At 44.1% G+C, this 26,565-nt stretch overlaps 2 protein-coding genes and 1 long non-coding RNA gene across 4 annotated transcripts in view; 1 reads left to right on the forward strand and 2 right to left on the reverse strand.

Annotated features, from left to right (window-relative positions):
- BRCA1 (BRCA1 DNA repair associated) overlaps positions 1 to 13,167 on the reverse strand; it is a 52,143-nt gene extending 38,976 nt beyond the window's left edge. Inside the window, exons 1-6 of the mRNA XM_083407381.1 lie at positions 12,993 to 13,167; positions 11,054 to 11,147; positions 5,198 to 5,251; positions 3,891 to 3,968; positions 3,087 to 3,175; positions 1,596 to 1,741 (exon numbers count right to left, since the gene is read on the reverse strand). Of these exons, the coding sequence (XP_083263507.1) occupies positions 1,596 to 1,741; positions 3,087 to 3,175; positions 3,891 to 3,968; positions 5,198 to 5,251; positions 11,054 to 11,133 (447 nt within the window). The 5' untranslated portion in view covers positions 11,134 to 11,147; positions 12,993 to 13,167. The remainder of the gene's footprint in view (positions 1 to 1,595; positions 1,742 to 3,086; positions 3,176 to 3,890; positions 3,969 to 5,197; positions 5,252 to 11,053; positions 11,148 to 12,992) is intronic.
- Positions 13,168 to 15,303: 2,136 nt separating this feature from the next.
- NBR1 (NBR1 autophagy cargo receptor) overlaps positions 15,304 to 26,565 on the forward strand; it is a 29,106-nt gene continuing 17,844 nt past the window's right edge. The window contains exons 1-7 of one of the 2 annotated variants that reach the window (XM_083407530.1): positions 15,304 to 15,462; positions 17,538 to 17,648; positions 20,437 to 20,499; positions 21,621 to 21,639; positions 23,565 to 23,587; positions 25,504 to 25,707; positions 26,202 to 26,258. In XM_083407530.1, coding sequence (XP_083263656.1) covers positions 15,346 to 15,462; positions 17,538 to 17,648; positions 20,437 to 20,499; positions 21,621 to 21,639; positions 23,565 to 23,587; positions 25,504 to 25,707; positions 26,202 to 26,258 — 594 coding nt within the window. In that variant the 5' untranslated portion in view covers positions 15,304 to 15,345. Of the gene's footprint in view, positions 15,463 to 15,491; positions 15,498 to 17,536; positions 17,649 to 20,436; positions 20,500 to 21,620; positions 21,640 to 23,564; positions 23,588 to 25,503; positions 25,708 to 26,201; positions 26,259 to 26,565 lie in introns of those variants that run through there. The other variant, XM_083407531.1, reaches the window with a different exon arrangement.
- The window catches only part of LOC310661717, a 44,234-nt gene continuing 40,668 nt past the window's right edge, over positions 23,000 to 26,565 (reverse strand). The window contains exon 3 of the long non-coding RNA XR_014504097.1: positions 23,000 to 23,136. This is a non-coding gene — a long non-coding RNA (uncharacterized lncRNA). The remainder of the gene's footprint in view (positions 23,137 to 26,565) is intronic.

A 26,565-nucleotide genomic window follows, 5' to 3' on the forward strand; every position in this document is an offset into this window, starting at 1 on the left:
TGGGAGAAACATCTTCCACTCATCAAAAAGAAAAACACTGCAATCTATACTAAAGTCAATAGCTATATTAAATTACCAAACCTGGTTGGATGAGACCTCCGAAATATTCCTTGACTAGAGGATTGCAGATGGCTAGACAAATACAGAATTGGTCTAGGCCTGGCAGCACAAGGGAAATAAGCTGCATCAATCCAATAAGGCTATTTAATCTATAGGAGGTATCTTATTATGGGCAACACTTTAACCTGAATAATGGTGATGGGAGGATATCTGAATATAGCAGATCATGCCAGGTTTCCTTCCTCCTTGTCAAGTGTTGCTGGTGCCCAAAGGTCCAAAAGAGAATTAGTATGCCTCAGCCATCCTTTGGCTCCACCTTGCACAGCTCCTCTACTTATTTCTCAGGTCTTAATAGGATTCTAGGCCAGCTTTCTGAAGTTCACATATAAGCTTACCTCTACTGGATATTTAGTTGACCAGCTGTTCACCTGAGTACTCTTCCCTTGGCTTGCCAGACTTGTCCGGTTTTACTTCCCTTACCCATCAACACCAGTGTTCCTTTTCATTTTGTTATGGGCTAGTCAGCCTACTCAAACCATTGCAATTTTCTTATATTTCCTAGGTCAGCTGCCTCGATGTGGATTGGGTTCCTCCCCTTTAACTGATGTGCCTACCTTTAAGACAATGGCACTTATGATTAGCCACCAACAAGATCTGACTTTAAGGCAGGTCAGGAGCCAGAGAAAAGCAGAGTGGGAAAACAAAAAGGGAAATTTAATTGTGGCGACCAGTTAACTTTTATCTCCCAGTTTCTTGAAGGTTACTGCAATGCCAAAACCATTTGGTTATAACAAACCTCTGCTTTAGTCTGCAGTGTCCCTTTTTAACAGTTACTCTTTGAAGCTTCCCTGAAACACATTAGCATGGAAAAATATCCCTCACAGCGGTAATTTCAATGACAATTAAAATGCATTATAGCTTCAATACTCCAAAGCAATAAAAACAGCTTTCATTCAGATGCTTTTTAAAAATAAATAGTTATTCTAAAGGGAGTGATTATATACTAGCACTTTTCACAGCCTCAGAGTCCAACTCAAGTGCTGTTTATAATTTTATAGTCTAAGCAAATAAATTTGAAGCCATCTTGCTAAAGTTAAGCGGGTCTGTATTTGGTCAAGGCCCAGATGGGAGTCCACTTGATAACCCAAAGTACGCTGCACTCAGCCACATGATGGAAAAAAGGAAGGAAAATCCTCTTTGCTACATGAGCAATCAGGCTGGCACAATGAAGAGGACTGGATCAGGCCTATTGCTATCACATAATGGCAACAGAGCCAGCTCAGGATCCAGCAAATCTTGTGCCAGTCCAGCTCTGCCCTCAGAATGCCTGTTCTGGGGGTTTCCACTGGCTACTGCCAATCATAGTTTCCACATACCCACCATTTGGGTGGGCACATCAGGGCATTCCTCACCAGCAGTGCCAGGGAGAGGCACCTCTACCTCACCAAACCTTCTCCAACATAGTGGTTCAAGGGGTTGGATAGCTCTGTAAATATGATTAGGATAGCAGGCAAAAGGAGAGAAAACACTGTTACCAAGCTAGCATTTCTCTTTTTTACTTCCTTCACTCTCTTCAGTCTGTCCCTGTAGCCTTTGCAATCAACGACTTGTTTTTCTTTCCATGAAACAGAAGCAGAAGCATCTTCTAAAGCTTTCTTAGGGAAACACAGATCATCTGAAACTGAGAAGATTAAGATAATCAAGCAGCAAACCCTTCATCTCAAAAACCTGGGACATGAAGTCAACCTTTTAATAAGAGGCAAGCTTTGCTGTACAAAGCAAGCCAAGCTGCACATAAGACAGAACATTGTGGTTCAGGAATTCTGCTGCCTTTGGACTTGGATTTGGGGAAGGGGGGGCACTTCCATTGGGGGCAAGCAATATGTAACAACATTTGCAGAATGCAAGCTTCATTTACCATAATTTTATATAGATTTTTAAAAGACTCCTATTTCTAAAATACTGCAAAACCAAAATGCTTCCTCACTCCTAGTTATCATACAGTTGTCCACATACAAAGGTACTACAGTGGTGCCTCGCAAGACGAAAAGAATCCGTTCCGCGAGTCTCTTCGTCTAGCGTTTTTTTCATCTTGCGAAGCAACCCCATTAGCGGATTAGCGGCTATTAAAGGCTTAAGGGATTAGCGGATTAGCTGCTAAAAGGCTATTAGCAGCTTAGTGCCTTAGAAAAAGGGGGTGGGGAGTGGAAAAAAATCGCAGGAACTCGCAAGACATTTTCATCTTGCGAAGCAAGCCCATAGGAAATTCGTTCTGCGAAGCACCTCCAAAACGGAAAACCCTTTCGTCTAGCGGGTTTTCCGTCTTGCGAGGCATTCGTCTTGCGGGGCACCACTGTATATCATCTCTGGAAGGCACCCAGGCTCAAACTTTGCTCTACTTCAAGAGGAAGGGCTCCAAGGTTGTAGACTAATGTCTCCTTTCCCACAACAAGCAGCAACCATTTCACATGGGGGTTCCATTCCCAGCCCATGTACATGTCAGTGGAGTGCATGTAAGCACGCCCTGCCCCCGTTCTGCCTTCTTCTATGTCCACAAGGATTCACATGTCCGCACTTGTGTGTCAATTGGGCACACCTAAAATGGTTGCATCCTGTATTCAATCTGGTTTTATGAAGCCAAGGTAAGGAAGATGCATTTCAAAGGGTACTGTTTGACACCTTAGAGCAGAGAGCAGCCCTCTCAATGTTGTTGGGACTACAACATTTCCCTGACCATTTGCCTTGCTGGCAGGGCTGATGGGAGTTCAAGTTGAGACAGTTTTCGCACCTGTCTTAGAGGTTGAGATAGGATGCCAGAAGATGAACTGGTACAGACCAAATCCTTTAGACCTTTATAAGGCAAAACTATCATCTTGGGATTTATTTAAGGATGCAGAAAATCAGTTGTGTAGTTCTGCACCACAAGAAGACGGGGCGGGGGGGCAGAATTCTAACTGACCCAGCTTGCCCTCCCCCAGCCTAGCAAATCTCGGAAGACGTTGTTCATGGAGATACATAATACCTACACTTGAGCCCTGTATCATGTTCAAAAGCACGGATGGCTTCCAGCACCACTTTGATTACTTGCTTAAATCGGACATCTTCCCATAGACTTCTGAAAAAAATAAAGACAACAAAGATGTGTAGTCAAGAAGATGAAATGGACGTTTTTATCTACAGTCACCTGAGACACAGCGCTCAGGGGACTGGAATGGGGAAGTGGAATAAGTAATAAGAAAGGTTTCCAAGCAGTAGATGCTTGAATTTCTAAGATGCTGCAGGCTTTTGTCTAATTAAAGAATTACTCACTTTATAATAACCCAAGAGACAGTAGGTTTTGCACTTGCTGTTTCATACCCGTTTACTCCAAGAGTCCTTTGGTGTGAAAACAGCAAGCCATAATAAAAGCAACAGGGCTCTGATCAAAATTTAGGTAGAGATGCAGAACTGTTTTCAGCCTAAGAGACACATGTAGTTGGTGGGTGGAGCAAATGCAAAAATGGGGAGGGCCACCCTGTTTATCCACACTCCCCCCCCCACACATTAACAAAACTCATTTGCCAAGGCATTTATACACTCACAACGGCAGTAATTAGATTTGAAAAATGTACAGGAGCAGTTTTCGAGCTTAATTGGCATGGGTTGGGGAGATAACCATAGCCGTGCCTCTCTTCAGGCATTAAAAGTTCTTCCACAGGTGTGTTCTCATTGCAGAAGGCTCTAGTTATCTGCCTATTGCTGAAACTGTTCTCCTGGGTCTGCACAGCAGTGTTCTTAGTTGCATAGTTGCTTCATCCTGTTCTAATTAAATTTTGTCATGAGGAATTTACCTTTTGGTGACTTTGGCATTGCAAAGTGGACACCGTACCGCACCCTTCTTCTGTTTAAGGAGCTTAAACATGCAGAAACTAGAAAAGAAAAAGGAAGTCGAGGTGTGAATACTGGTCTTTATCTGAAGTGTGGGGCACCCTACTAAGCCCTTGTTGGCTTGACCACCATGTACACACGTCTCTGTCAAGCTCAGTTACCACCACTGCTTTCTTTTGCCAATCTGAGCCAAAACAAACTGCTTACTCACAACAGTTTCAGAGGCATGTGATCCTCTATACTCTGCCTCAACTGGACCCCAAGGAAGGAAAAGAATCAATATACCAGCTTCCCATGCTTACCAGGGTAGTAAAATGTTGCCTCCTTTACACAATTTCTTAGCTTTTGCTTATCTCAAGTCCTTCCCTCAGGAAGTACTGTAGAAATGATTCTATGACTTTTTGCTTCATCCTTTTAAAAAAATTATTACTATTCAAAGTTTGTGCAGTAATTTACAGGCACAACATAAACATAACAAGGACTCACAGTGAATTATAGGTAGTATGAATCAGAAATAACAATAAGAATTTTTGCAGTATGGTAACTGAGATTAAGATATAACAAGCTTACAAATCAATAAGATTGTTCCAAAATGATTTTTGGAGAGGAAGTGGTTTGTATAGGGTGCAGAGAGGAGTAATGATTATTATTATACAGTGGTGCCCCGCAAGACGAATGCCTCGCAAGACGGAAAACCCGCTAGACGAAAGGGTTTTCCGTTTTGGAGGTGCTTCGCAAAACGAATTTGCTATGGGCTTGCTTCCCCTCCCCCCCCCTTTTTCCCAAGCCCCTAAGCCGCTTAACAGCTGTTCGCTAAGCCGCTTAACAGCTGATCGCTAAGCCGCTTAACAGCTGATCGCTAAGCCGCTTAACAGCTGATCTAAGCCGCTAATAGCCTTTTAGCAGCTAATCCGCTAACCCCTTAAGCCTTTAATAGCCGCTAATAGCCGCTAAACCGCTAATAGCGCTAATCCACTAATGTGCTTGCTTCGCAAGACGAAAAAAACCGCAAGACGAAGAGACTTGCGGAACGGATTCTTTTCGTCTTGCGAGGCACCACTGTATTGTTGGAAGAGATTAAAGTACCACACAGAGTGAAAGGAATCTGGCTTGACTCAACTTTTAGATAAGCATGTTTAATGACTTAACCTTTCTAGGAGGAAAGTATGTTGCCAAATACATTTGTACCATGTAAGCAACATGGTTCTAGTAATTTCCATACAACTATTTCTTGAAACTTCTACATACAAAATCTGAAAAAAGGGCTTACCTGCAGAAGATGTGGGCACAGTTTGTTGAGACTGGCTCCTTCATTACCTCCAGGCTAGTAAAAAATATATATAAAGAATCAAAACTAGAAAACAAATGCAATTCTCTTTATGTCCTCAAATAATAAAAGGGCCAATAGGCAAATTTTATAGAATAATAGCAGGTTTCAAAGATAAATCTGGCACATTTATAAGGAAATGAGGGAGAGATATAGGCCAGGAACCAGAAAGAGATTAATAGAGATGGCTATGAACTAAAATGCCACCTAAACTAATATCAGTGGATTCTAAAGAAATTGCTTTTAATATCCAATATCAATGTTACCCAGCACTACATAAATACATATATGTACACACAATTCAAAATGTAAGTAACAACTCACAATAATTGCTGGAAATGCAAAGGCTCAAAATCAGATTTTATGTAGATCTTTGGGGAATGACCAAAAATAGTCATTTTGGAATATAATTCACATTGCAATCAATAAAATTACAGGATACTCATTATTATACGACCCTAAATCTCGTCAAGAAGAAACTGAGCTGAATTTGTTGACAGCCATTTTGTTGCAAAAAATGGAATAAAAGCAACTCTTCATCAATAGCAGACTGATTTGACATAATCTAGTCAAGTATAACTATGATTAAAATGAATTGTTTTAGATAAGTTTATAATGAACAACCAAACAAGGTTTTAGAACAATGGTCATTTCTAAATTTTTAGAATGATAGGCATCAAAATAATATACAAACCAAAAAACACTTTTTCTTTATTGTAATTGTATACTTCTACACAAGCCAAACATGTAAAATTACTATATTAATATTTTGTTTTAAAAAGTAAAATGTAGAGCCATAGTATATTTTTGCATTTGATTAAGCAGAGTAAAAAAATAAAGCACCCAAAGTACCCATTTCAAATATGGCATCCTCAATGCAATGTCTGTATAGGAACAGACTGCTCTATCATATTAACATGGAATCGGTTCTCTGCAAACACAAAAGAAGAATCTTGCAGCACCTTAAAACATAACAGATGCATGAATTGTATCCTCAGTTGACAGAGCTGTCCTTGCATAGAGATAGCCACCTAACCTCATATAGCTGCTCATTAACAGAGACATAAACCATGGGATTGTATCCAACTAAGACCAACTAACTTCAACGGCTGTAGAACTATCATGTGATACAACCCTGGGATTAGGCCCTACAACAAATCTAGATGCCAATTCTGTCCCCATATTTACTCAGGCAACAGTCTAGAAGAAGAAGAAGAAGAAGAAGAAGAGTTTGGATTTGATATCCCGCCTTTCACTCCCTTTAAGGAGACTCAAAGCGGCTAACATTCTCCTTTCCCTTCCTCCCCACAACAAACACTCTGTGAGGTGAGTGGGGCTGAGAGACTTCAGGGAAGTGTGACTGGCCCAAGGTCACCCAGCAGCTGCATGTGGAGGAGCGGAGACGCGAACCCGGTTCCCCAGATTAGGAGACTACCGCTCTTAACCACTACACCACACAGTCTACTTGCAGAAGATCATAAATTTAAAAACTAATCAACACAAAACTATCATGAAACATGCCATTACCTGCCAACAATACTGTACATTCCTGGATGCCACGTTGGTGACTGGAGAAAGCAAAATGTCATCTGGTATATTTTCCTTGAAGCTTGAATTTGATTAGTCTAGATTGTTTTATTTGATATTTTAATGTGCTGTAAATCACTCTGAGATTTGTTCTTTAAGTTTCTAGCACTACCTATGTGGTAGGGTCTGCAGACCACCAATGAGGAACCCCTCTCCTAGACCACTCTGATTCTGTCTTGAAAGTCAGTTCTTTAACACACACAAAAGCATGAAATTTCTGAACATCTGTCAGCAAGTTTGATTATAACCATTTAGAACACAACTGAAGTTAAGGTTCTCTCTCCCGCTACATGAGGAAATCAGGATAGCAAATTTAGATTGAGTTTTATGCCACATATTGCTATTGAAGTCACTCTGTTTAACTTGTATATACGTTTGAGCTTTGCATAGATGTCAAAGAGATAAACAACTACCTGACATTTAGAAGACATCTGAAGGCAGTCCTGTTTAGGGAAGTTTTTAATGTGTGGCATTTTAATGAACCATATTTTTAATCTTTGTTGGAAGCCGCCCAGAGTGGCTGGAGAAACCTGGCCAGATGGGCGGGGTACAAATAATAAATTATTATTAATTATTATTATTATTATTATTATTATTATTATTATTATTATTCAAGCTGTATCTTTTTTGCATTTCATGACCTTTTGGGCCCACTGTTTCCTTGCCCCCACCTCCTATAACCATTTATGTACACTGGTACCTTGGGTTAAGAACTTAATTCATGCTTGAGGTCCGTTCTTAACCTGAAACTGTTCTTAACCTGGGACATCACTTTAGCTAATGGGGCCTCCCACTGCCGCCGCCGCATGAATTCTGTTCTCATCCTGAAGCAAAGTTCTTCTGGGTTACTATTTCTGGATTAGCGGTACTATTTCTGGGTTAGCGGAGTCTGTAACCTGAAGCACTTGTAACCTGAAGCATCTGTAACACAAGGTACCACTATATATATTTCTGCTAACTAAAGACCTGATGAAGTGGCATGAAGTCCACAAAAGCTCATATCTGTTAATATTTAACATGCCATAAGGTTATTCTTTTAAGAGAGCTAGTAAGTGTAATACATCTGTGGACAACCCCCACCACAGTTGGTTCGGAATTAACTATTACTTCAGGTTCTTAAGAAAGATATTGGAAACACTGCCCATGATGATTTTTCCCTCTTTTGAAATAACCCAGCTTTAGTAATAAATATCCATTTCAGGAACCATCTGCTCTTTCAGCAAAATGCTTAACACACACATCCCACACACTTCCAGGTCATACTTACAAATTCCCAATTTGGTACTACTGCTGTATTTTTGGTACTGTATTGAATTATCTCTTTTTGCAGTTGTCTGATAAAGGATAACAGAATGTCTTCTTGCTTTGATATAAAAATCAAGGGTATGGCTCAATTGTGACATAACAGCCCAATCATAATTTGGCCATCAGGAATGTGCTATCAAGTCATGTGCCCCATCCTCCCCTTGCATACACCAATTCCCACTTCCATTGCATGTTTTGTGTTATCTAGCATTTACTGTGATGTAACTTCAATAACCAGAATTTGACACATTCACTTCAAACCAGTTTTTGAAATCTGACTTGGAGATAACTCTGGTTATCAGTGACCACAGTCTGCTTGATTTGAAGATCATGGAAAACTGTCCTTATTGCAAATCAGGAAGTGACCGGGTTTACCAGACCTCAGTCTGATGCTCACAACATCTGAACTGAGCTTAATTGAACATCTTTGACAAGCTGCGGTGATTCTCAAAATCATCAAAATAATATACAGTAATAATAATAATTTATTATTTATACCCCACCCATCTGGCTGGGTTTCCCCAGCCACTCTGGGTGGCTCCCAACAGAATTAAAAGCACAATAAAACATCAAACATTAAAAACCTCCCTAAACAGGGCTGCCTTCAGATGTCTTCTAAAAGTCAGGTAGTTGTTTATTTCCTTGACATCTGATGGGAGGGCATTCCACAGGGTGGTCGCCACTACCGATAAGGCCCTCTGCCTGGTTCGCTGTAACCTCACTTCTCTCAGGGAGGAAACTGCCAGAAGGCCCTCGGAGCTGAACCTCAGTATCCAGGCTGAATGATGGGGGTGGAGATGCTCCTTCAGGTACACTGGGCCGAGGCTGTTTAGGGCTTTAAAGGTCAGCACCAACACTTTGAATTGTGCTCAGAAACGTACTGGGAGCCAATGTAGGTCTTTCAGGACCAGTGTTATATGGTCTCTGTGGCCGCTCCCAGTCACCAGTCTAGCTGCCGCATTCTGGATTAGCTGCAGTTTCCGGCTCACCTTCAAATGTAGCCCCACGTAGAGTGCATTGCAGTAGTCCAAGTGCGAGTTAACTAGAGCATGCAGCACTCTGGCAAGACAGTCCACGGGCAGGTAGGGTCTCAGCTTGCATAACAGATAGAGCTGGTAGACAGCTTCCCTGGACAAAGAATTGGCCTGTGCCTCCATGGACAGCTGTGAGTCCAAAAAGACTCCCAGGCTGCGCCTCTGGTCCTTCAGGGACACAGTTGCCCTATTCAGGATCAGGGAATCCTCCACACCCGCTCTCCCCCGTCCCCCCAAAACAGTACTTCTTGTCAGGATGACAAGTATCTGCTTGGTTTTATAAACATTCTGGAACAAAATGATCTTCATTCAAGGATCCCATGAGAATACAATACACATAATAAAACAAGCATGAAGCATATTAGAGTGGTCTGATGCTAGGACTGCAATTTCTAGTGTAACACTTATGTCCTTGATTTTGGTGCCCCCAAGTGTTTGCTGCCATGACAACAAGTATTTAGCACCAGCATAGTGTTGCATGTCACCCCATTCTCCCAGCAGTGTGAGATGCCAGGGTTTCCAGCTGCTCACCCAGGATTTAGTTTTCTTGGAATGAGGGGTGGTGGAGACTGTAGTGTCTTTGTGATATATGGTTTATTTACACACACGTGTGACCTGAGCCCAAGATTAAGGGGCTCACAGCATTAACACTCCAAGAGCTATTGCTTCTCCCTGTCACAACCTTGGACTCAAGTAGAAATCACGCATGACACTCTCTAGCTGCTGTATGCTTCTAGCCCAGTTCTATAATACACCACTCTGGCAATTGTCCCTCTCATCACCAGCCAGGTAAAGGAGAGGGCTCACTCATTTGTCCTCTGATACAAAGCCACTTCCTTTGTTACACAAACAATCATGCTTAGGCCCATTCACTCACCAAGAAGCTGGTCTGGCTACTTAACAATCAAATCCCCCATTAGATTTTAACCCTTGCTGGGTCCAGGCCCCTAGCAATTGCAAGGGACTCAAGCATCATGCAAGCTGACCCCCTCAAACTCAAAGCAATGGGGGGGGGGGGAGGAAATCACCAAAGACCCAGACAACATTCTACAATGCAAAAATAGCAAACCCAACTCTTAGCTATGTACATCACTATGAATGCATATAGTATTTAACCATAGCTTTATATTCTACCTGACCAAAACCTGCTAAGGCACATTTATACTAGAATCCTAAACGATTTTCAAGCTTATTTAACTGCTGCAATTTCCATGCAAGGAATCCTAGTAATTCTTTAAAGCAATTAGAGATCTCCAATAAAAAAATTCCTAGCATCTTCAGTGATATTTACAGCAATCCTCAGAGGACTCCTATGACAATTCAGCTGGTTCAAACCAATACTGCAGATGTGCCATAAGGAGACACAGGAGGTCAGAGACTCAAATAAGCCAAAGGCGTAAAGTCATTGCACATTCATATAGGGTCAATTTTGAACAATGTGACACAAATACAACAAGCTGGCAGGAGCATTCTATGAAAAAGCACTTCACACATACTATAAACTTTCAGATAAAAAGCTTGATTGGGCAATGGAGATGTGCCTTCCCTGCTTCTTACTCATTTGCAACTGGCAGAAGGCTTACTGTGTTTTTTGTGTTGTTTGGATGTCATATATAAAACCAATAAAGAGTAATTGAGATAAAAGAATCTGAAAGATACAGGCTCAGTTGAAACCTAACAGGAAATCATGAAGTTCACATTCTCTCATTTTCCCAGTCCTCTTTCACAAGATCGAAAGCTTCTGCTTTAGATGTTAAACTAACCATAGTTCCCTGTGACACCCACGTTCAAAGAACAGTAGCTCTAATGACAGTCTTTAGATATTGTATTTTGAATCAGAAGCCATGGGGACACTCTAATTTTTTTTCCATACCATATTGGGCATTCCAAGTTCTTCTGCATAGCCAGCAATATGCCACGAACCTCTGCAATGCTTGGAATGGAGGAATCCATAATGTCTTCTACACCTTCAAAAATTAAAAGGCTTCATGTTAAAATAGTCTAGCATTCTAGGCCTAAACTACAATTTCAGACTTAAGGTTCTATTAAATGAGTAGCCCAAACTGACTTGGAAATAAGGCCTATTGAGTTCAGAGGACTTTTACACCCACAGTAAGTGTGCAGATGAACCAGTGAGATTGACTTTTATTCTGCAAATCCAGTAACATTTCAGTTCAACCCAGTGACTACTTTTTTAAAGTTACTCTCAGCTAAGCAGACAGACAACTGCAACTTTACAACCCTATCATATGCATGTTTCACTCACAGCATAATTACTTGCTATGTAGATATATGGTGAACAAACGAGGATCAGCGGGGTCACTGGATACTTTTTCTCACAGAAGGATTATTGTTGCTATCAACAACCCCTGAATGTTACTAATAACTTTTAACATCATGATTGAATGAATGATAATAAACGTATAAATTTGTTCCTATATAGTAGAAACCATGTAGCACTGAAATATTCATCTTCAATAGAAGTGTGTTGCACTACAGGCTACTCTTTTTCCTTATAACTCTCACCCCTTTCTCTTATAAATGGATGAAGGGTTGGGGCAATGGCATCATTTTAAGCAGGGGTCAGCAAACTTTTTCAGCAGGGGGCCGGTCCACTGTCCCTCAGACCTTGGGGGGGGCCAGACTATATTTTGAAGGGGGGAAATGAACGAATTCCTGTGCTCCACAAATAACCCAGAGATGCATTTTAAACAAAAGGACACATTCTACACTCATGTAAAAACATGCTGATTCCTGGGCCGTCCGCGGGCTGTATTTAGAAAGTGATTGGGTCAGATCCGGTCCCCGGGCCTTAGTTTGCCTACCCATGATGGTCAGGGGTCCCTTTACCTTTAAGGATACAGCAGGAAAGCCTGAGGAAGGCCACAAATACACCTAACCAGTTGCAGGGTGGTGGCAAAGGCATGAATGCTGGCCCGAAGAAACTATGCGCCCCAGACCCCACCCTGTCTCACCTATTGGAGAAAACTGGAGAGAGAGAAACTTGGCCACCCACCATAAACAGAAGAGAAGTTAACACCCACTGATTCGGGAATCTATTGCTTACCTGTCGCCTTCATTTAGCTTTAGGCACCAGGCAAAGACTTTCCTTTTTAACCTTTAACTCCCCATGGCCTTTTAGGAGTGGGTGGGATGTTTTTAAGGCACTGCAAGGGGTTGCACTAGATGACCCTTTGGGGTCCCTTCCCAAACTCTACAATTCTATGGTTAATACACTTCTTCCCCCCCCCCCAACCCCTGGGCTTTAATGTTGGTTTGTTTTGTTGCCCCGGGCGAGATAAAGCGGCTAACAAAAGTTATAAATATAAATCTATTATTTATTTATTCAGTTTATATACCGCCCTATACCCGAAGGTCTCAGGGCGATTCACAAAACAAAATCAGAATATACAAACACAAAATAATCAAAATAAAAAACAACAACCCAATAACCACCCACCCAAAAAAAGAAACACGTTTTAAAATAAATAAAATAGCCGCCGTTTGACCGACAATGCCTCATGAAACCGAGTCCCTGGTTTTAATTTAGGAAAACACCGCTGTGCCCCCGACCTTCTCTTAAAAACTGGGCGAAATTCCGAGTCTTCAAGACACACACAACACCCGCAACTCGCCCTTCCCATTGCACAAGCTTTCCCCGTCTCTCGTCCGGTCAGATAACTCTCTTTTTCAAGCCACGTTGACTAACTGCGGCCCGAAAGGAATTTCCCCCGCCGGCTACCCGGACGCTGTTAGCCTTCTCTCGCCGCCGCTGCCCACCCCCCGCAAAAAAAAAAAAACCCATTTGATACCTCAAGACAAACGCCAAACCCCGTTTCGCTCTCTTCCCTCACGCAAATGTCCCCTCAGTCAGTTGTCACGCGCGCGCGCTCGCTATCTTCCTCTAACCGTCTCTCGGGCCCTTTTTCGCGCCTTCTTTCAGAACCGTCCCCTAGGCAACCTGTTCGCCAACCAATCACCTCCTCGCTTCCGCATCCGTTGCGATCACGTGAACCAGAACGCCACTCTTCCCCCCCTACCCCCACCCCCCCCCTCTCTCTCTCTCTCTCTCTCTCTCTCTCTCTCTCTCTCTGTGGCGCTGTGTTTAACCTCAATTTCTGAGCAACGTTTAAGGCTGAGGCTGAGCTTCTTTATCGGCTCAGTATTGTCTATACCAGGGGTCAGCAAACTTTTTCAGCAGGGGGCCGGTCCACTGTCCGTCAGACCTTGCGGGGGGCCGGACTATATTTTTTTTTGGGGGGGGGGAATTGAACAAATTCTTATGCCCAACAAATAAGTCAAAGATGCATTTTAAATAAAAACACACATATTTATTATTACTTATTATTATTAATGTTTACGATTTGAATGGAGGCTGCGAGGGGGCACCGGTATAAGCTCCCCCCCCCCTCCAAAGCAGAGAAATGATTTCTGGTTTTTTTCTGACTCAGATCTTATTTCATGTGGCAGGAGTGGGGAAAAGGTAGGCGGTTCACCCCTATTAATTCTTCGTCCACCTCCGGGGTGTTAAGTTTTAAGAGGATGAGAGGAACAAACTCACTTTCGGCTCTTTGGGCGAGACTACAACTCCCATGCGGGACGCGGGTGGCGCTGTGGGTACAACTTCAGCGCCTAGGACTTGCCGATCGTCAGGTCGGTGGTTCGAATCCCCGCGGGGGGGTGCGCTCCCGTTGCTCGGTCCCAGCGCCTGCCAACCTAGCAGTTCAAAAGCACCCCCGGGTGCAAGTAGATAAATAGGGACCGCTTACTAGCGGGAAGGTAAACAGCGTTTCCGTGTGTAGCTCTGGCTTGCCAGAGCAGCGATGTCACGCTGGCCACGTGACCTGGAAGTGTCTTCGGACAGCGCTGGCCCCCGGCCTCTTAAGCGACATGGGCGCGCAACCCCAGAGTCGGACACGACTGGCCCGTACGGGCAGGGGTAACTTTACCTTTACCTTACAACTCCCATGATGCCCTTCCCTCATTGTTGGGACGGGAAATAGTCACCTCCGTTACAGAAGAGCCGCGTTGGAAGGGATCCTATGGGTCATCTAGTCCAACCCGCTGTAATGCAGGTATATAACCCACTTGTTGGTATTGTCTGCCCGTTCTTTATTGTTTCTGTCTGTATAGCTTGCCTTAGTTGAACTACGAAAAGGAAAGGAAACTCCAGTGAAAACACTGTGGAAGTGGAGGTGGAAAGTCAATTTCTTTCTGAAGGAGCATCTCCACCTCCATCGTTCTGCCCGGACAATGAGGTCCAGCGCCGAGGGCCTTCTGGCGGTTCCCTCATTGCAAGAAGTGAGGTTGCAGGGAACCAGACAGAGGGCCTTCTAGGTGGTGGCCCTTTGGAACGCCCTCCCATCAGATGTCAAGGAAATAAACAATACCTGACATTTAGAAGACATCTGAAGGCAGCCCTGTTTAAGGAAGCTTTTAATGTTTAATAGGTTATTGTGGTGTGGTGTAGTGCAGTGTAGTGGTTAAGTGCGGTAGTCTCATAATCTGGGGAACCGGGTTCGCGTCTCTGCTCCTCCACATGCAGCTGCTGGGTGACCTTGGGCCAGTCACACTTCTCTGAAGTCTCTCAGCCTCACTCACCTCACAGAGTGTTTGTTGTGGGGGAGGAAGGGAAAGGAGAATGTTAGCCGCTTTGAGACTCCTGAAGGGGAGTGAAAGGTGGGATATCAAATCCAAACTCTTATTCTTCTATGGGCGGGGTATAAATAATAAATTATTATTATAAAATTATTAACAACAATAATAAATATTATATTGTTATAATAATTAATACCAATAATAATTAAATAATTAATAACATTTATTGTTGTTATTGTTATCAGCCCCGCCTTCTTCCCCAAGGGCTGCAGGCCGCTTTTACGTCATCCCCGGAAACGCACTTGAAGGCGCGCGGGCGGGGGAGAAAAATGGCATCTTCCCTCGCAAACCCGGAAATGCCTTCTCCTGGGCGATCGAATGCGTCACGCCCACTTCTGCCGCCGCCGCCGCTGCTGTTGTGGTTCCCAGGCCCTTCCCCTGCCCACCGACCCCGCCTACCCAAGCCGCCCAATGGAATGAAGAGAGCGGCGTGAGCGGCGCTCGGCGGCGTCCAATCACCTCCCGGCAGCCGCTGTTGCGAGGGCCCCGGCCTCGGGTGGAGCCGCCATGTTTTTTCCCCACGTCACAGCGCGGGGCGGGCGCGAGGAGAAGGGGCCGCCGGAGCGTTCGCTGCCGAGACAGCTGCGGGCGGGAGCAGCTCCCAGGGGATCCGGCGGCGCGACGGTAAGGGCCGCTCTGTCCTGAGGCGGCGGCGCGACTCGGAGGAGGCAGGGCCGCTTCGGCGGGCTGGGGACTGCGGAGGGGAGAGAAGTCTATCTTTCTCCCCCCCTTTCTGTAAACAACAACAACCACCACACTATTGTCTTTGTGGTTATTATGGAGTTAGTTTCTCTCTCGTGCCCTGTGGCGAGTAAAAAAAAAATTCTCTCTGAGGCGACGGTGGGCTGGTGGTGGGGAGCCCAAGTTGCTTCCCTGCCTTCATTTCTGCACCCTTTTAAATATGTTGTTGTTGGGGGGGGGGAGTTATTTTGTGTTTCGGTATCGTGTTTTTATTCTGTGAACCACCCCGAGAACTACGGATGAAGGGCAGTATACGAATTTAGATATTATTATTAATAATAAAATTTCACAGCTGGGTGAGTAGCCTAGCATCGCCTCGCCTGCTGCCTGCCAACCTATTTCAAATGCAGCCCAGAAACACCATGGAAGCCCAAAGGGATGTTTAGTGGTGGTAGGAGAGATATATATATAATATGTGTATGTGTGTAATGTATGTATATATATATGTGTGTGTGTGTGTATAATATATTCATATATGCTTTCGTAGATTCATATATTCATATATGTATATATGCGTGTGTGTCTATGTATAGATATAATTTTTGGGCGTGTGTATTCGCTAATACGTGGCTAATGCTGCTTGATCCCAATGTCCCCAAGCGCTGCTTGTCTCAGTTATGGTCTTGGAGTTTTCTCCCATCAGGCAAGTATGGTGTATGGCAGTTGCGGCCTTTAAACTCAGGGTTGTTGGTGGTGTTTTGGCTTCAGGGCAATCTCTCGCCAAGACAGGCAACTAGGTCAGATGCGTAGCCGAGTTTCCGGTATGCACCCTGTAAGAATGCAATTTCCTGTGCTCAGGGATTTACTCCCAAGATGGTTCCCCCTCAGGAATCTTTGTAGTGTTCCAGTTAAAACATTATCTGTACCTGCCTTGTTGTATCTGTAGTGCAGCTATTGCAGGACTTCTCCCCACCCCTTTTATCTCAGCTGTGTCATTTGTTTAACAGGTTGAGCTTCAGTCTGTGGGTCATATAACCTGTAATTGGGTTGTGTATGAACTAAGTAGTACAGTCTGTGCTCAACCGGGTTGAGGGGAGGGCAAAGGAGAGATCAATACCATTGTCGAAACAGAAGATATGAAGAGAAAAACAATAGCAAGAACGTCAACAGAGGTAGATGTACATAAACCCCAATGAAATCTGGTGTTAGAAAGTGTTTAAATAGTGGGCTGGTGGCTGGAGTAAAAGGCATTTCTGATCTTGGAAATTGTTGGCATAACACATTAGTATTTTACAAAATGTTCATTATTTGCATTAGCAAGACACAGCTCTTGTTGAAATCCCTGTTTTTCAGTTGTCAATAATCTGAATTTCTTAAAAGTGTAGTTGGATTTGTTTATTTTTAAAAAAGATGAGGTACTGGGTGGACATGATTACAGGAGTAAGAAATGTTAGTGGGTGGTGTTTAGTAAACTACTGTATATGGTCTAGTTTGTTTATGACGTTAGGAAAATTAGAGTCAGGTGATTGGAAGCACTAAATCATGCAAACAGCTGTTGAGAGATTATCTAGAATGAATCTGGGCGGTGTCTGTAAAAAAAGAAAATAAATTGAGTGAGTGGCAATACCTACATATTGGGCTGTTTAAAACCAAACAGCTTGGTGTAAAACCAGCTTTTTCTCTTGATAGCCTCACTTGAGACAGAATAAGTGTGTTTATTATTTTACACTACATCCAGCTTTTCAAAAGTTATATACAAGTAAATCGGCCCAGTCAGAGTTCACTGTTGTAATATTAAAAGAGAAGCTGTGAGCAGGTACAAAGTGTTATTGCCTAAGCCCTGGGGAATCATGGTGTTTGGCTGGCTGGGGGGGGGGGCACAGGGAGGGCTTCAGGAGCAGTAGGAAAAACATTCAAGTAAACCAGAGCCCCAGCATCTCTTTTTCTGGGGGTGGTTGCATTCACTTCAAAGCATCCAAGCAGTTTAGATTTTAATTGCTTTCATTTTCTTTCCATAGTCCTGCGGCATGGATCCACAGGTAAATCTCAGTGTGACCTTCCAAGGTGACACACAGAGCTTCCTTGTGTCAGATTCATCTAATACCACATGGGCTGATGTGGAAGCCATGGTGAGTTGGATCTTTGATGGTTGAAATACACTGAACAACACAGGGGAAAAAGTAGATGAATTTTCAAAATTAATATGTATAATGAAAGTTAACTCTGATTATCAGACTTCCACATTTTTGCTTGCCATGATTAGGGCTGGATGATTATATCAATATAGCATCCAAAACCGGTTTGATATCCATATCATTATTGGTATATCACGATGTTTAGCTGGTGATATACAGTGGTGCCTCGCAAGACGAAATTAATTCGTTCTGCGAGTTTTTTCGTCTTGTGAATTTTTTCGTCTTGCGAAGCACCAATGTGTATTGACGGTTTCCCATAGGAATGAATTGGCGGTTTTTTTAAAAAGGTGCAAGACGTTTTCATCTTGCGAAGCAAGCCCATAGGGAAATCCGTCTTGCGAAGCAACTCAGAAAACGCAAAACTATTTCGTCTTGCAAGTTTTTCGTCTTGCGAGGCATTCGTCTTGTGAGGTACCACTGTATAGTCATATTGAAAACCAGATATCACCCACCCCTAGCCATGATAAGCTTGCCACTGCCTTCTGGCAAGCATGATAAACCCCAGCCCTTCTTCCCAATTAGGATCTGCAGAGGTGAGTGATAATTGTCTGGCTTTTCATTCCCACTAACTCTTTGATTTACCAACTCTTGAGATAGGAAAGAATACTAAAGGCTGTTTGGCTGCTGCCCTGCTGACATGGCTGAAGAGCCTCAGCCACACAGTGGCCTTCCCAGCAACCCCTCATCAAAACTTTCCCATTTCAAACCTAATGTAGCAGATTGTCCCTGACCTTGTGTGGAGACACAGTGACAAGGAAGGGGCAACCACCACTTTCAGCTTGCTTACCAAGGTTTGCCAAAGGTGGTGAGTCCCTGGTGATGATAGCCATAAATGTAAATTGAGTTCCCATTTAACTTTCTGAATGTCGTTTGTGTTCTGTCGGCTCCATGGGAGCAAACAAATGAGGCCTGGCACACAGGAACTTGGTAGGAACTTCATCAGGAGCTAGATGGGGATTGAGCTACAATCCAACAAGATGGACTTTTATTTGAAGGGAGAACCTACTAGGAAGCAGAGCCGATTACTCAGATCTGCTTGAAATACAGTGGTATCTTGGTTTAAGAATAGCTTAGTTTATGAACAACTTGGGTTAAGAACGCTGCAAACCCGGAAGTAGGTGTTTTGGTTTGTGAACTTTGCCTTGGAAGCAGAACATGTTCCACTTCCTGCTGACTGTGTTCCATTTGTAAATTGAGTCCCCCGCTGCTATGGGAAACCATGCCTTGGTTTAAGAAAGCTTTGGTTTAAGAACGGAGTTCCAGAACGGATTAAGTTCGTAAACCAAAGTACCACTGTAGATCAGGACCTAGTATTGAAAGTGGCAGGAAGTGAACAGATCTCTGCAGTTTTACTGCTGAAAGAGAAGCCTGGCTGAATGTAAATCCAGTGCTGCTGTCTGCCACAAAGTAAAAGAAATGCCCACTTACTCTGCCTCTTGGCTGAGGGATAGTTTGGCTGGATTTTATCGTGAGCTTGCTTTGCCCTTTGTACACAGGTGTTTACCTTGCTTGCACACTACTGGCTTGCAGTGAGTGGAGCATTACATGATTGGTGCAAGGTACATTTTCTCTGGAAGGTCTGGCAAATATTTTTGGAATATTACTTAGTCCTCAGATTCTCTGGAATTTCATACTGGGTGCAGAATTAAGCACTCTCGAGAATCTGCTATTATTTCTATTGCCTTGCTTCTAGCCCTAAAGGCTGCAAGGATAGGCTTAAAAACATGTGAGCAGCATCTGATGAAATCCTGGGCACTGGGAGAAGGGAGGATGGGCTGCTAAGCAAACTGTTCAGTGGTCAGCTCAGCCTCTTTCTCCCGTCGCCGGGCAGCCAAGCTGGCTGGCGCTGCCGCCGCCATGCACCCCTGCACCACAGCGGGCGGCTCCAGCAACATGCCTCCTTCACACACCTTTGCTTGCATACTTACCCCAAGATAGTTAATATTATTATTATTAGAATTATTGTTAGTGTTTGTATTGTTTTGTGCCCCCAGAAGCTGAGCGCGCACACGGAGGTAAATGGTGGAAGGACAAAAATCCTCTTGCCTCTCTTTCTCTCTGCTTTCCCACCAACATTTCTCCTCTTATTCTCCCTCCAAGTCAGGCCATTGGGGAAATAGTTGTAATAATAATAATCTTCCTCCTGCCACCGCTGCCCTGGTGCCGCTGTGGGCCAGAGAGCAGAGCAGACATGTTCGCTCTGCCTACCTGCTTCATGAAAAGCGGTGGCGGCTCTTTGTCTAGGCAGGGAGGAAGCCTGTTTCGCACCACCGGTGCCAGCCCTTCAGCAAATGAGGCAGCTGGCAAAGGGGGGTGGGGTGGGGTGGGGAGGAGGACTACTTTCCCCCCTCACCTCTTCTTCCAGTCTCTCCCCCCCCCCCCCGGTGCTGCTTCTCTAGAGCCGCCATCGGCCGTTCTCTGCATATTGAACTTGCTGCCCTTTTCTCCATGAGACGATTGTGGGTCTGTGTGTGTTTGTGTGTGTTTTGGGGGGTGGCTGAAGGATGAGCAGCTTGGTGGTGTGTGAGCTTGTTTGTTGAGGAGCCTTCCCCACCCCGCTTTAATGCACACTATTTTATTTTATTATGCCTGCCCTTCCCCAGCCCCATTCTTCCCAGTGTGCGTAGGAATTCGTTCACTCCCCACCCCCCCACAAGGTCTGAAAAAGTTTGCTGACCCCAGGCATAGCAGCCTAGTTCACTGCACTTCCATTCTCTTGCAGGTGAAAGTCTCATTTGAACTGAATGATATCCAGATCAAGTACCTAGATGAGGATCAAGACGAGGTACATTATCTCCACAGTTCCTGTGTAGGGTCTGTTTTAAATGTGAAAGTTTGGGGAGGAAGGTTTACGGAGTCTGGCACCGTCAATTCCCTATAAAGAAACTTGCATCTCTTACAAAATAGCTTCCTTTCTCAATCAGTGAACGCTTGTTCTGTATTGAGTAATATTTAGTCTTTGGGTTCTCTCGATCCTGAAGCCTGTTTTAACAGAATGGGGATTCAAAGGAGTCTGAGAATAATTATCCTGAAACAAAATTTGCCTACAAGAGGAATGGGGAACATGTAGCTCTGCAGATGCAGTTGACCCACAACGCCCATCAGCCGTAGAACGTAATGTCCAGTGGCTGGGGATGATGAGAGTTGTCGTCTTAAAACATCTGCTGTGATGTTCCTGTTGCATTAGGTGTGCTGGCTCTTTTCCACTGTATGACGTTTTCTGTCTACATTGGATCAGTTGCACGTCACAAGCTGAACACCACCCTCTAATGCCAATAGGCCTGGTCTTGCTTATCCCAGGAGAAGGGAGATGAGTTCTTCATTTTTACCGGAAGTCAGTCTTTCTGTGTTCAGTGCATTCTGGTACCTGCCTCTCCACATTTCTCCATTGTTGAGAACCGGCATGCTAAGATTCCAAAATGAGGAAATCTTGCTGGGCTGAGGAGAGGCTGGATCTCCTATTGCAAGTTATTAGGCTAATTGGTGTCATTGTGTAGAGAACTTCAGAAGTGAAGTCTGTAACATTCCTGGCCAAGAAGAGCGTTGTGGATTATGGAAAGCTTTTATGTGTTGTGTTAGTGGGAGATTTGCAGCGTATAAAACTTGAATTAAGTCTGTCTGGTGTGTATCTGTTGCCCTGGGTCTAATCTGCTGAATCATAGCCTGGGTGGAGTTACTGGGCTGGACAGTGCCTTAAACTAGTATGAACCTACTTTGTGGGGTGGTAAGGAGAAGGGAAGCAAGCTAATGATATGATGGAGAGTGACTAGAAACAATGGGAGTGGTGACAGAAGCCAGGCAACGGCTCTGAAATCCTGGATGAGAAATCCCCTTTTGATTTTAGGGTGGTGAATGTGACCAGCAACAGGGAATAAGCCTTCATTTGTGCTTGATTTCTTTTCACAGGTGTCTGTCAATACCGCAGGTGAGTTTCTGTTGCTTGCTTGTAACATCTGATGAGGATTAACAGCTGCATTTCTCTGAATAAAGCCTGCATTTTTATATCCTGTAGGGGGGAATTTGGGTACAAATAGTATTGCACTTTTTATGCGCAGGAGAACATGCCTCACTTTCACCACATAAAGAAGTCTGCATTTAGTGAAGTTATAGGGTTTTCCTAGCAGTTCTCCTGTACACATAGGAAGTAGCCTTTCTCACTGCCGTGTTCCTGGTTCCCTTTATGTAATTATACTTAAGACTAGCAACCAAAGATTTAACTGGCTCGCTCAAATTAAAATGTCATCCAGTTCCTGCTCTACCACTTTGGGCTCTCCACACAGCCTTTTTTTTTTACTGCCTGTCTTTCCTATACCCTTCCTTGCTGACTTTGCATCTCTGACTCCACTCCACTCATACAAAACAGTTGATTCCTTTCTGTTCAATGACATCACAGCAGCACAGCCAATAGCAAATGAGAGCAGGACTTGCAGGCAATAGGCAAGTGTCAGGTTTTTTTGTTTAGTCTCTTAGCATCCTATAAAAAAATTTATGCCCTTGTGAGTTAGTTAGGCTCAAGTATTTACACTGTTCAAGGTCTGAGAGTGCCAAATGCTTGGCTTTTAATAAACATTAGAATTGAATTAGAGCTGGAGACCGGAAATGGCCAGACCCAAGTATGTATTAGGAATCGTGGGAGGTGTGACGTACTCGCTTATAAGCACCAGTAGTTAGCATAGGTAAATGCTAATTAAATTAGGCAGATTTATGAAGTTGTGTATTAGGACAGTAATCCTAGCCAATCAACGTGTTAATTGAAACGTCTAATTCTACTGGCTGCAGTTCAAAGCATCAAATGGTATATTGTTGTTGCTGATGCTATGGAATAACCTGGCATGTTTTGCTGCTGCTGCTGCGAACTTCCTCTGTTGTAGACTGCAGCTTGTATGTATGCGTAAACAAACCATGTATCATAAAGACACCACAGACTGCACTGTGTCTTATTCCCAAAAGGAAACATGGACCCTGGTTAAGCTCCTGGAACCCCTGAAGTCTCATGCGTCGGTGGCATGTAATAATACAGTGGTGCCTCGCAAGACGAAAAGAATCCGTTCCGCGAGTCTCTTCGTCTTGCGGTTTTTTTCGTCTTGCGAAGCAAGCCCATTAGCGGATTAGCGCTATTAGCGGTTTAGCGGCTATTAAAGGCTTAAGGGATTAGCGGATTAGCTGCTAAAAGGCTATTAGCGGCTTAGATCAGCTGTTAAGCGGCTTAGCGAACAGCTGTTAAGTGGCTTAGGGGCTTGGGAAAAAGGGGGGGGGGAGGGAAAAAAAACCCCAGGAATCGCAAGACATTTTCGTCTTGCGAAGCAAGCCCATAGCAAATTGGTTTTGCGAAGCACCTCCAAAATGGAAAACCCTTTCGTCTAGCGGGTTTTCCGTCTTGCGAGGCATTCGTCTTGCGGGGCACCACTGTATATATTTGGGCCTCACTGACTCAGAGGCTATAAAACCCGAATACTTCCCAAACTGGAGGAAAGCTGAAATGTGTTGTACTCACACAATCCAGGACACTGCAATGGTTATTTTCTTTTCAAGTTGGAAACTTTTTTACATATAAGATTTGAAACTCAGGACATGGGTTGTGGTTTCATTGATAGCAGTCAGCATTAAGTAAGTCCCTAAGTTCATGCATTGCAGAATGAATGTAGGAATTTCCCTTTCACATCCTTGAGTGGGCCTTGAATTGGGGGGAAACGGGGTTTAACCCAGCGGCCAGAAGGAAACCTAGTGAGTAGCATACTTTTCACGTAGCATAGGATTAATGTAGATGTTGATTTATAAAATGTGCAAAGGTGACTTTTATTGCAAGTCTGAATACAACAGAACTCACTGTGGCTTTCTCTCTCTTTACAGAGGAATACGAAGAAGCTCTTAAGGTAACAGATGTGATCAGCATTTATGGCTATTTTTGAAACAGTACAGCTACAAAATCCTGGGCATTCTTTGGTGTGGGAAGAACCTGTGGAAATCTCTTCCTTCCACATTTCTCAGGGTTGTCAGGTTTTACTAGTGGTTCTAATAACACCCTGTGCCTTAAGCTCATTGGGAGTGATGTTGTTATCTCTCGGTTGTAGGAGCGTTGCTCCCACATAAATTTCATATCTGAAGCAGAATGGAGGCGGGGGCAAAGTTTGAAGGCCTCCTTCACTGGTACTTCTGCTTGTGAGACACTCTTGCTGCTGTCAAAAAGAATTTACATATTTTTCTAGCCAAGGCTTAGTGTAATGCTAATAGGCCCACCTTGCATGAAATCTGCGGGGGGGGGGGGGACCCACCGTGGCATCCAGTGCACTCATTTTTTTGGCACAAGGATTTCTGTTTGCACCAACAAATTTAGCAAAGGAGGAGGTGGAGGGGACATTCTGTTGTACAGCCAAAAGTCATTGCACTGAAGGTTGCATATAACCTCCCTCCCCCCCCCCCCCAAAGTTTGTAGCTCAAGTATTTGCTCTGTGTCTGTCATGTTAAGCCTCGCAGGACTGTTCCTGTAATATTAAGCATGCTTGAGAAGATGGTGCTTGAGTCACCATGTTACTTGTACTTCAGCGTAGGTAAAAGCGGCTACACTTAACACACACTGGTGCATTCCAGGGTGCTGTAAAGTTCTTGCGAATCCCCACTACAGTTTCGTGGTCACTTGTCTGTGCACTGATCTCCTCTTAGCTGGACTGCTGTAACTCCACTCCCAGTTGGCTCTCCAGTTGGCTCAGGACACATCTGCTAAGCTCCTCTTTTTCTGATATAACTCTGATCACATCACCTTTCCCGACATTCTTATGCGGGTTGCCTGTCATGCTTCAAGGTTCAAGGCCTCTCTCTTACCTATAGCACTTGGATTTGCAGAGTACAGTGGTGCCTCACAAGACGAAAAGAATCCGTTCCGTGAGTCTCTTCGTCTAGCGGTTTTTTCGTCTTGCAAAGCAAGCCCATTAGCGGATTAGCGCTATTAGCGGTTTAGCGGCTATTAGCGGCTATTAAAGGCTTAAGGGATTAGCGGATTAGCTGCTAAAAGGCTGTTAGCAGCTTGGTGCCTTAGAAAAAGGGGGTAGGAAGTGGGGGGAAAACCCAGGAATCGCAAGACATTTTCGTCTTGCAAAGCAAGCCCATAGCAAATTCGTCCTGTGAAGCACCTCCAAAACGGAAAACCCTTTCGTCTAGCAGGTTTTCCGTCTTGCGAGGCATTCATCTTGCGGGGCACCACTGTACATTGAAGCAATTTTTTTGTGGGTGGGTGTTTTACCCTCCAGGCCACCCTGTGTGAGAGATCCTTTTTACTGTTTCCATCTTACAGGCTGGCAGAATTAAAGCTGAGAAAAGTGAATTGGCCAAGGCAATGTGCATCAAAGCAGAATTGTTGGTTTGTCAGTTTGCCCCGTAAAGAGACTTGCGGTCTTGTGGGCGCGCTGTCTGAATTTTGCCTTTCTCTTCTAGAAGTTAACCTTTGTTTGATCCTGGCCCCTGCTTTTGATGGATATTTTTCATTTCCTGACACTGTTCCTAGGGTTCATTTCTACATGTTTACCTTGCCAGCTACCTTTGGAAACAAACCAAGGCAGCATTCCTCAGCCTCAGATTCAGAACTTCTTGTTTGCTCTGTTTCTGAGGTTGTGTGCGTGTTCGTTTTATTCTAACTCCAAACAGCTGTGTTTCCCCTGAACAATAAGATTGACCCATTCAAGGTTCGCATGTGATTTTCATTTTTGGCTTTGCCTCTTTAAGAAAGCCCTGCACAGGATTCATGGGGGAGTGTGAGTGCATGTAAAAGTATATTTATTGCAAGCTCTTTCCTTAGATTGCAGTGAAACAAGGCAATCGGCTACAGATGAATGTTTATCAAATAAGCACTCCTCTGGGCATGCCTACACAGCAAGCCCCCGAGAAGGCTGAGAAAACCCAGAGTCCCAGAGACGGGAGGAAGCCCCTTGCCCACTATTCCATGCTCGCTCGGACCTTGGCTCAGGACAGAGATACTGGAAGAGAGAATGAGAAGAGACAGGTAGGAACAAAAGATGTGTGTCCCTTGGGCCCCTGGAGCCATCCTGTTTACCTGATGCGCTCGAAGCATGTCAACATGTTATGCGCTTCCAACAGATAGTTATAACACAGCTCCACATGACACCCTCGCCAGCAGTGGCAAGCAGATATTCTGCTTTCTCTAAACTCAAAGCTGTGCTGTTGAGAAGGAGTGGGAGATGCTTGCTTGCCTCTGGCTTTTCCACGGCTAAGGCAACTGAACACACAAGACAAATGCTCAGGAACTGCTCTCCACAAGTAGAAAGGTGCTGCTTACATTCTGCTTTGCCAGAAGAACGAAACTCCTGTTCCTAGTGGGAAGTTGGTGTTCATCTTTCTTTTGGAGGAAAAACACTGTGTCCTGCTTCAAAGAATGCATTTCGCTGTTTGCTCAGTCTCAAGTTAATTATGAACTGTGTACAAGGAAGTTGTGTGTGAAGTTGTGTGGCTGCATTTCCCCCCTTTTTGTCTCCCCAGAGTGAGCAGCATCCCAGTGAGGCCCCTCCTGAGTGGTTCACCAGCTATTTGGAAAGGGTGAGTTCCTCTCCGCTCTTAGATTTCTATTTGTCTTTTCAGACCTTGGGGAAGGGGTCATTGGAGGGTTTCTCAAGCAGACCATGAGAACCACAGATTTCCACACGCAAACACACACTTGTGCTTCCTTAACATAATGGAGCTTGGCCCGCACATTGAAATTTGACACCACACTACATCAAATTGCAATCTGGATAAATATCCAGTGCTTGGCTCATATTGTTAAGAGGGCACTTAGTTGATCTTAAGTGTTGTAATGGATGGAGGAGTGCATATGGTAATCAAAAACATATAAATATGGTGATTG

This window comes from Podarcis tiliguerta (assembly GCF_965153285.1).
Source record: "Podarcis tiliguerta genome assembly, chromosome: 13".
Classification (NCBI taxonomy): domain Eukaryota; kingdom Metazoa; phylum Chordata; class Lepidosauria; order Squamata; family Lacertidae; genus Podarcis; species Podarcis tiliguerta.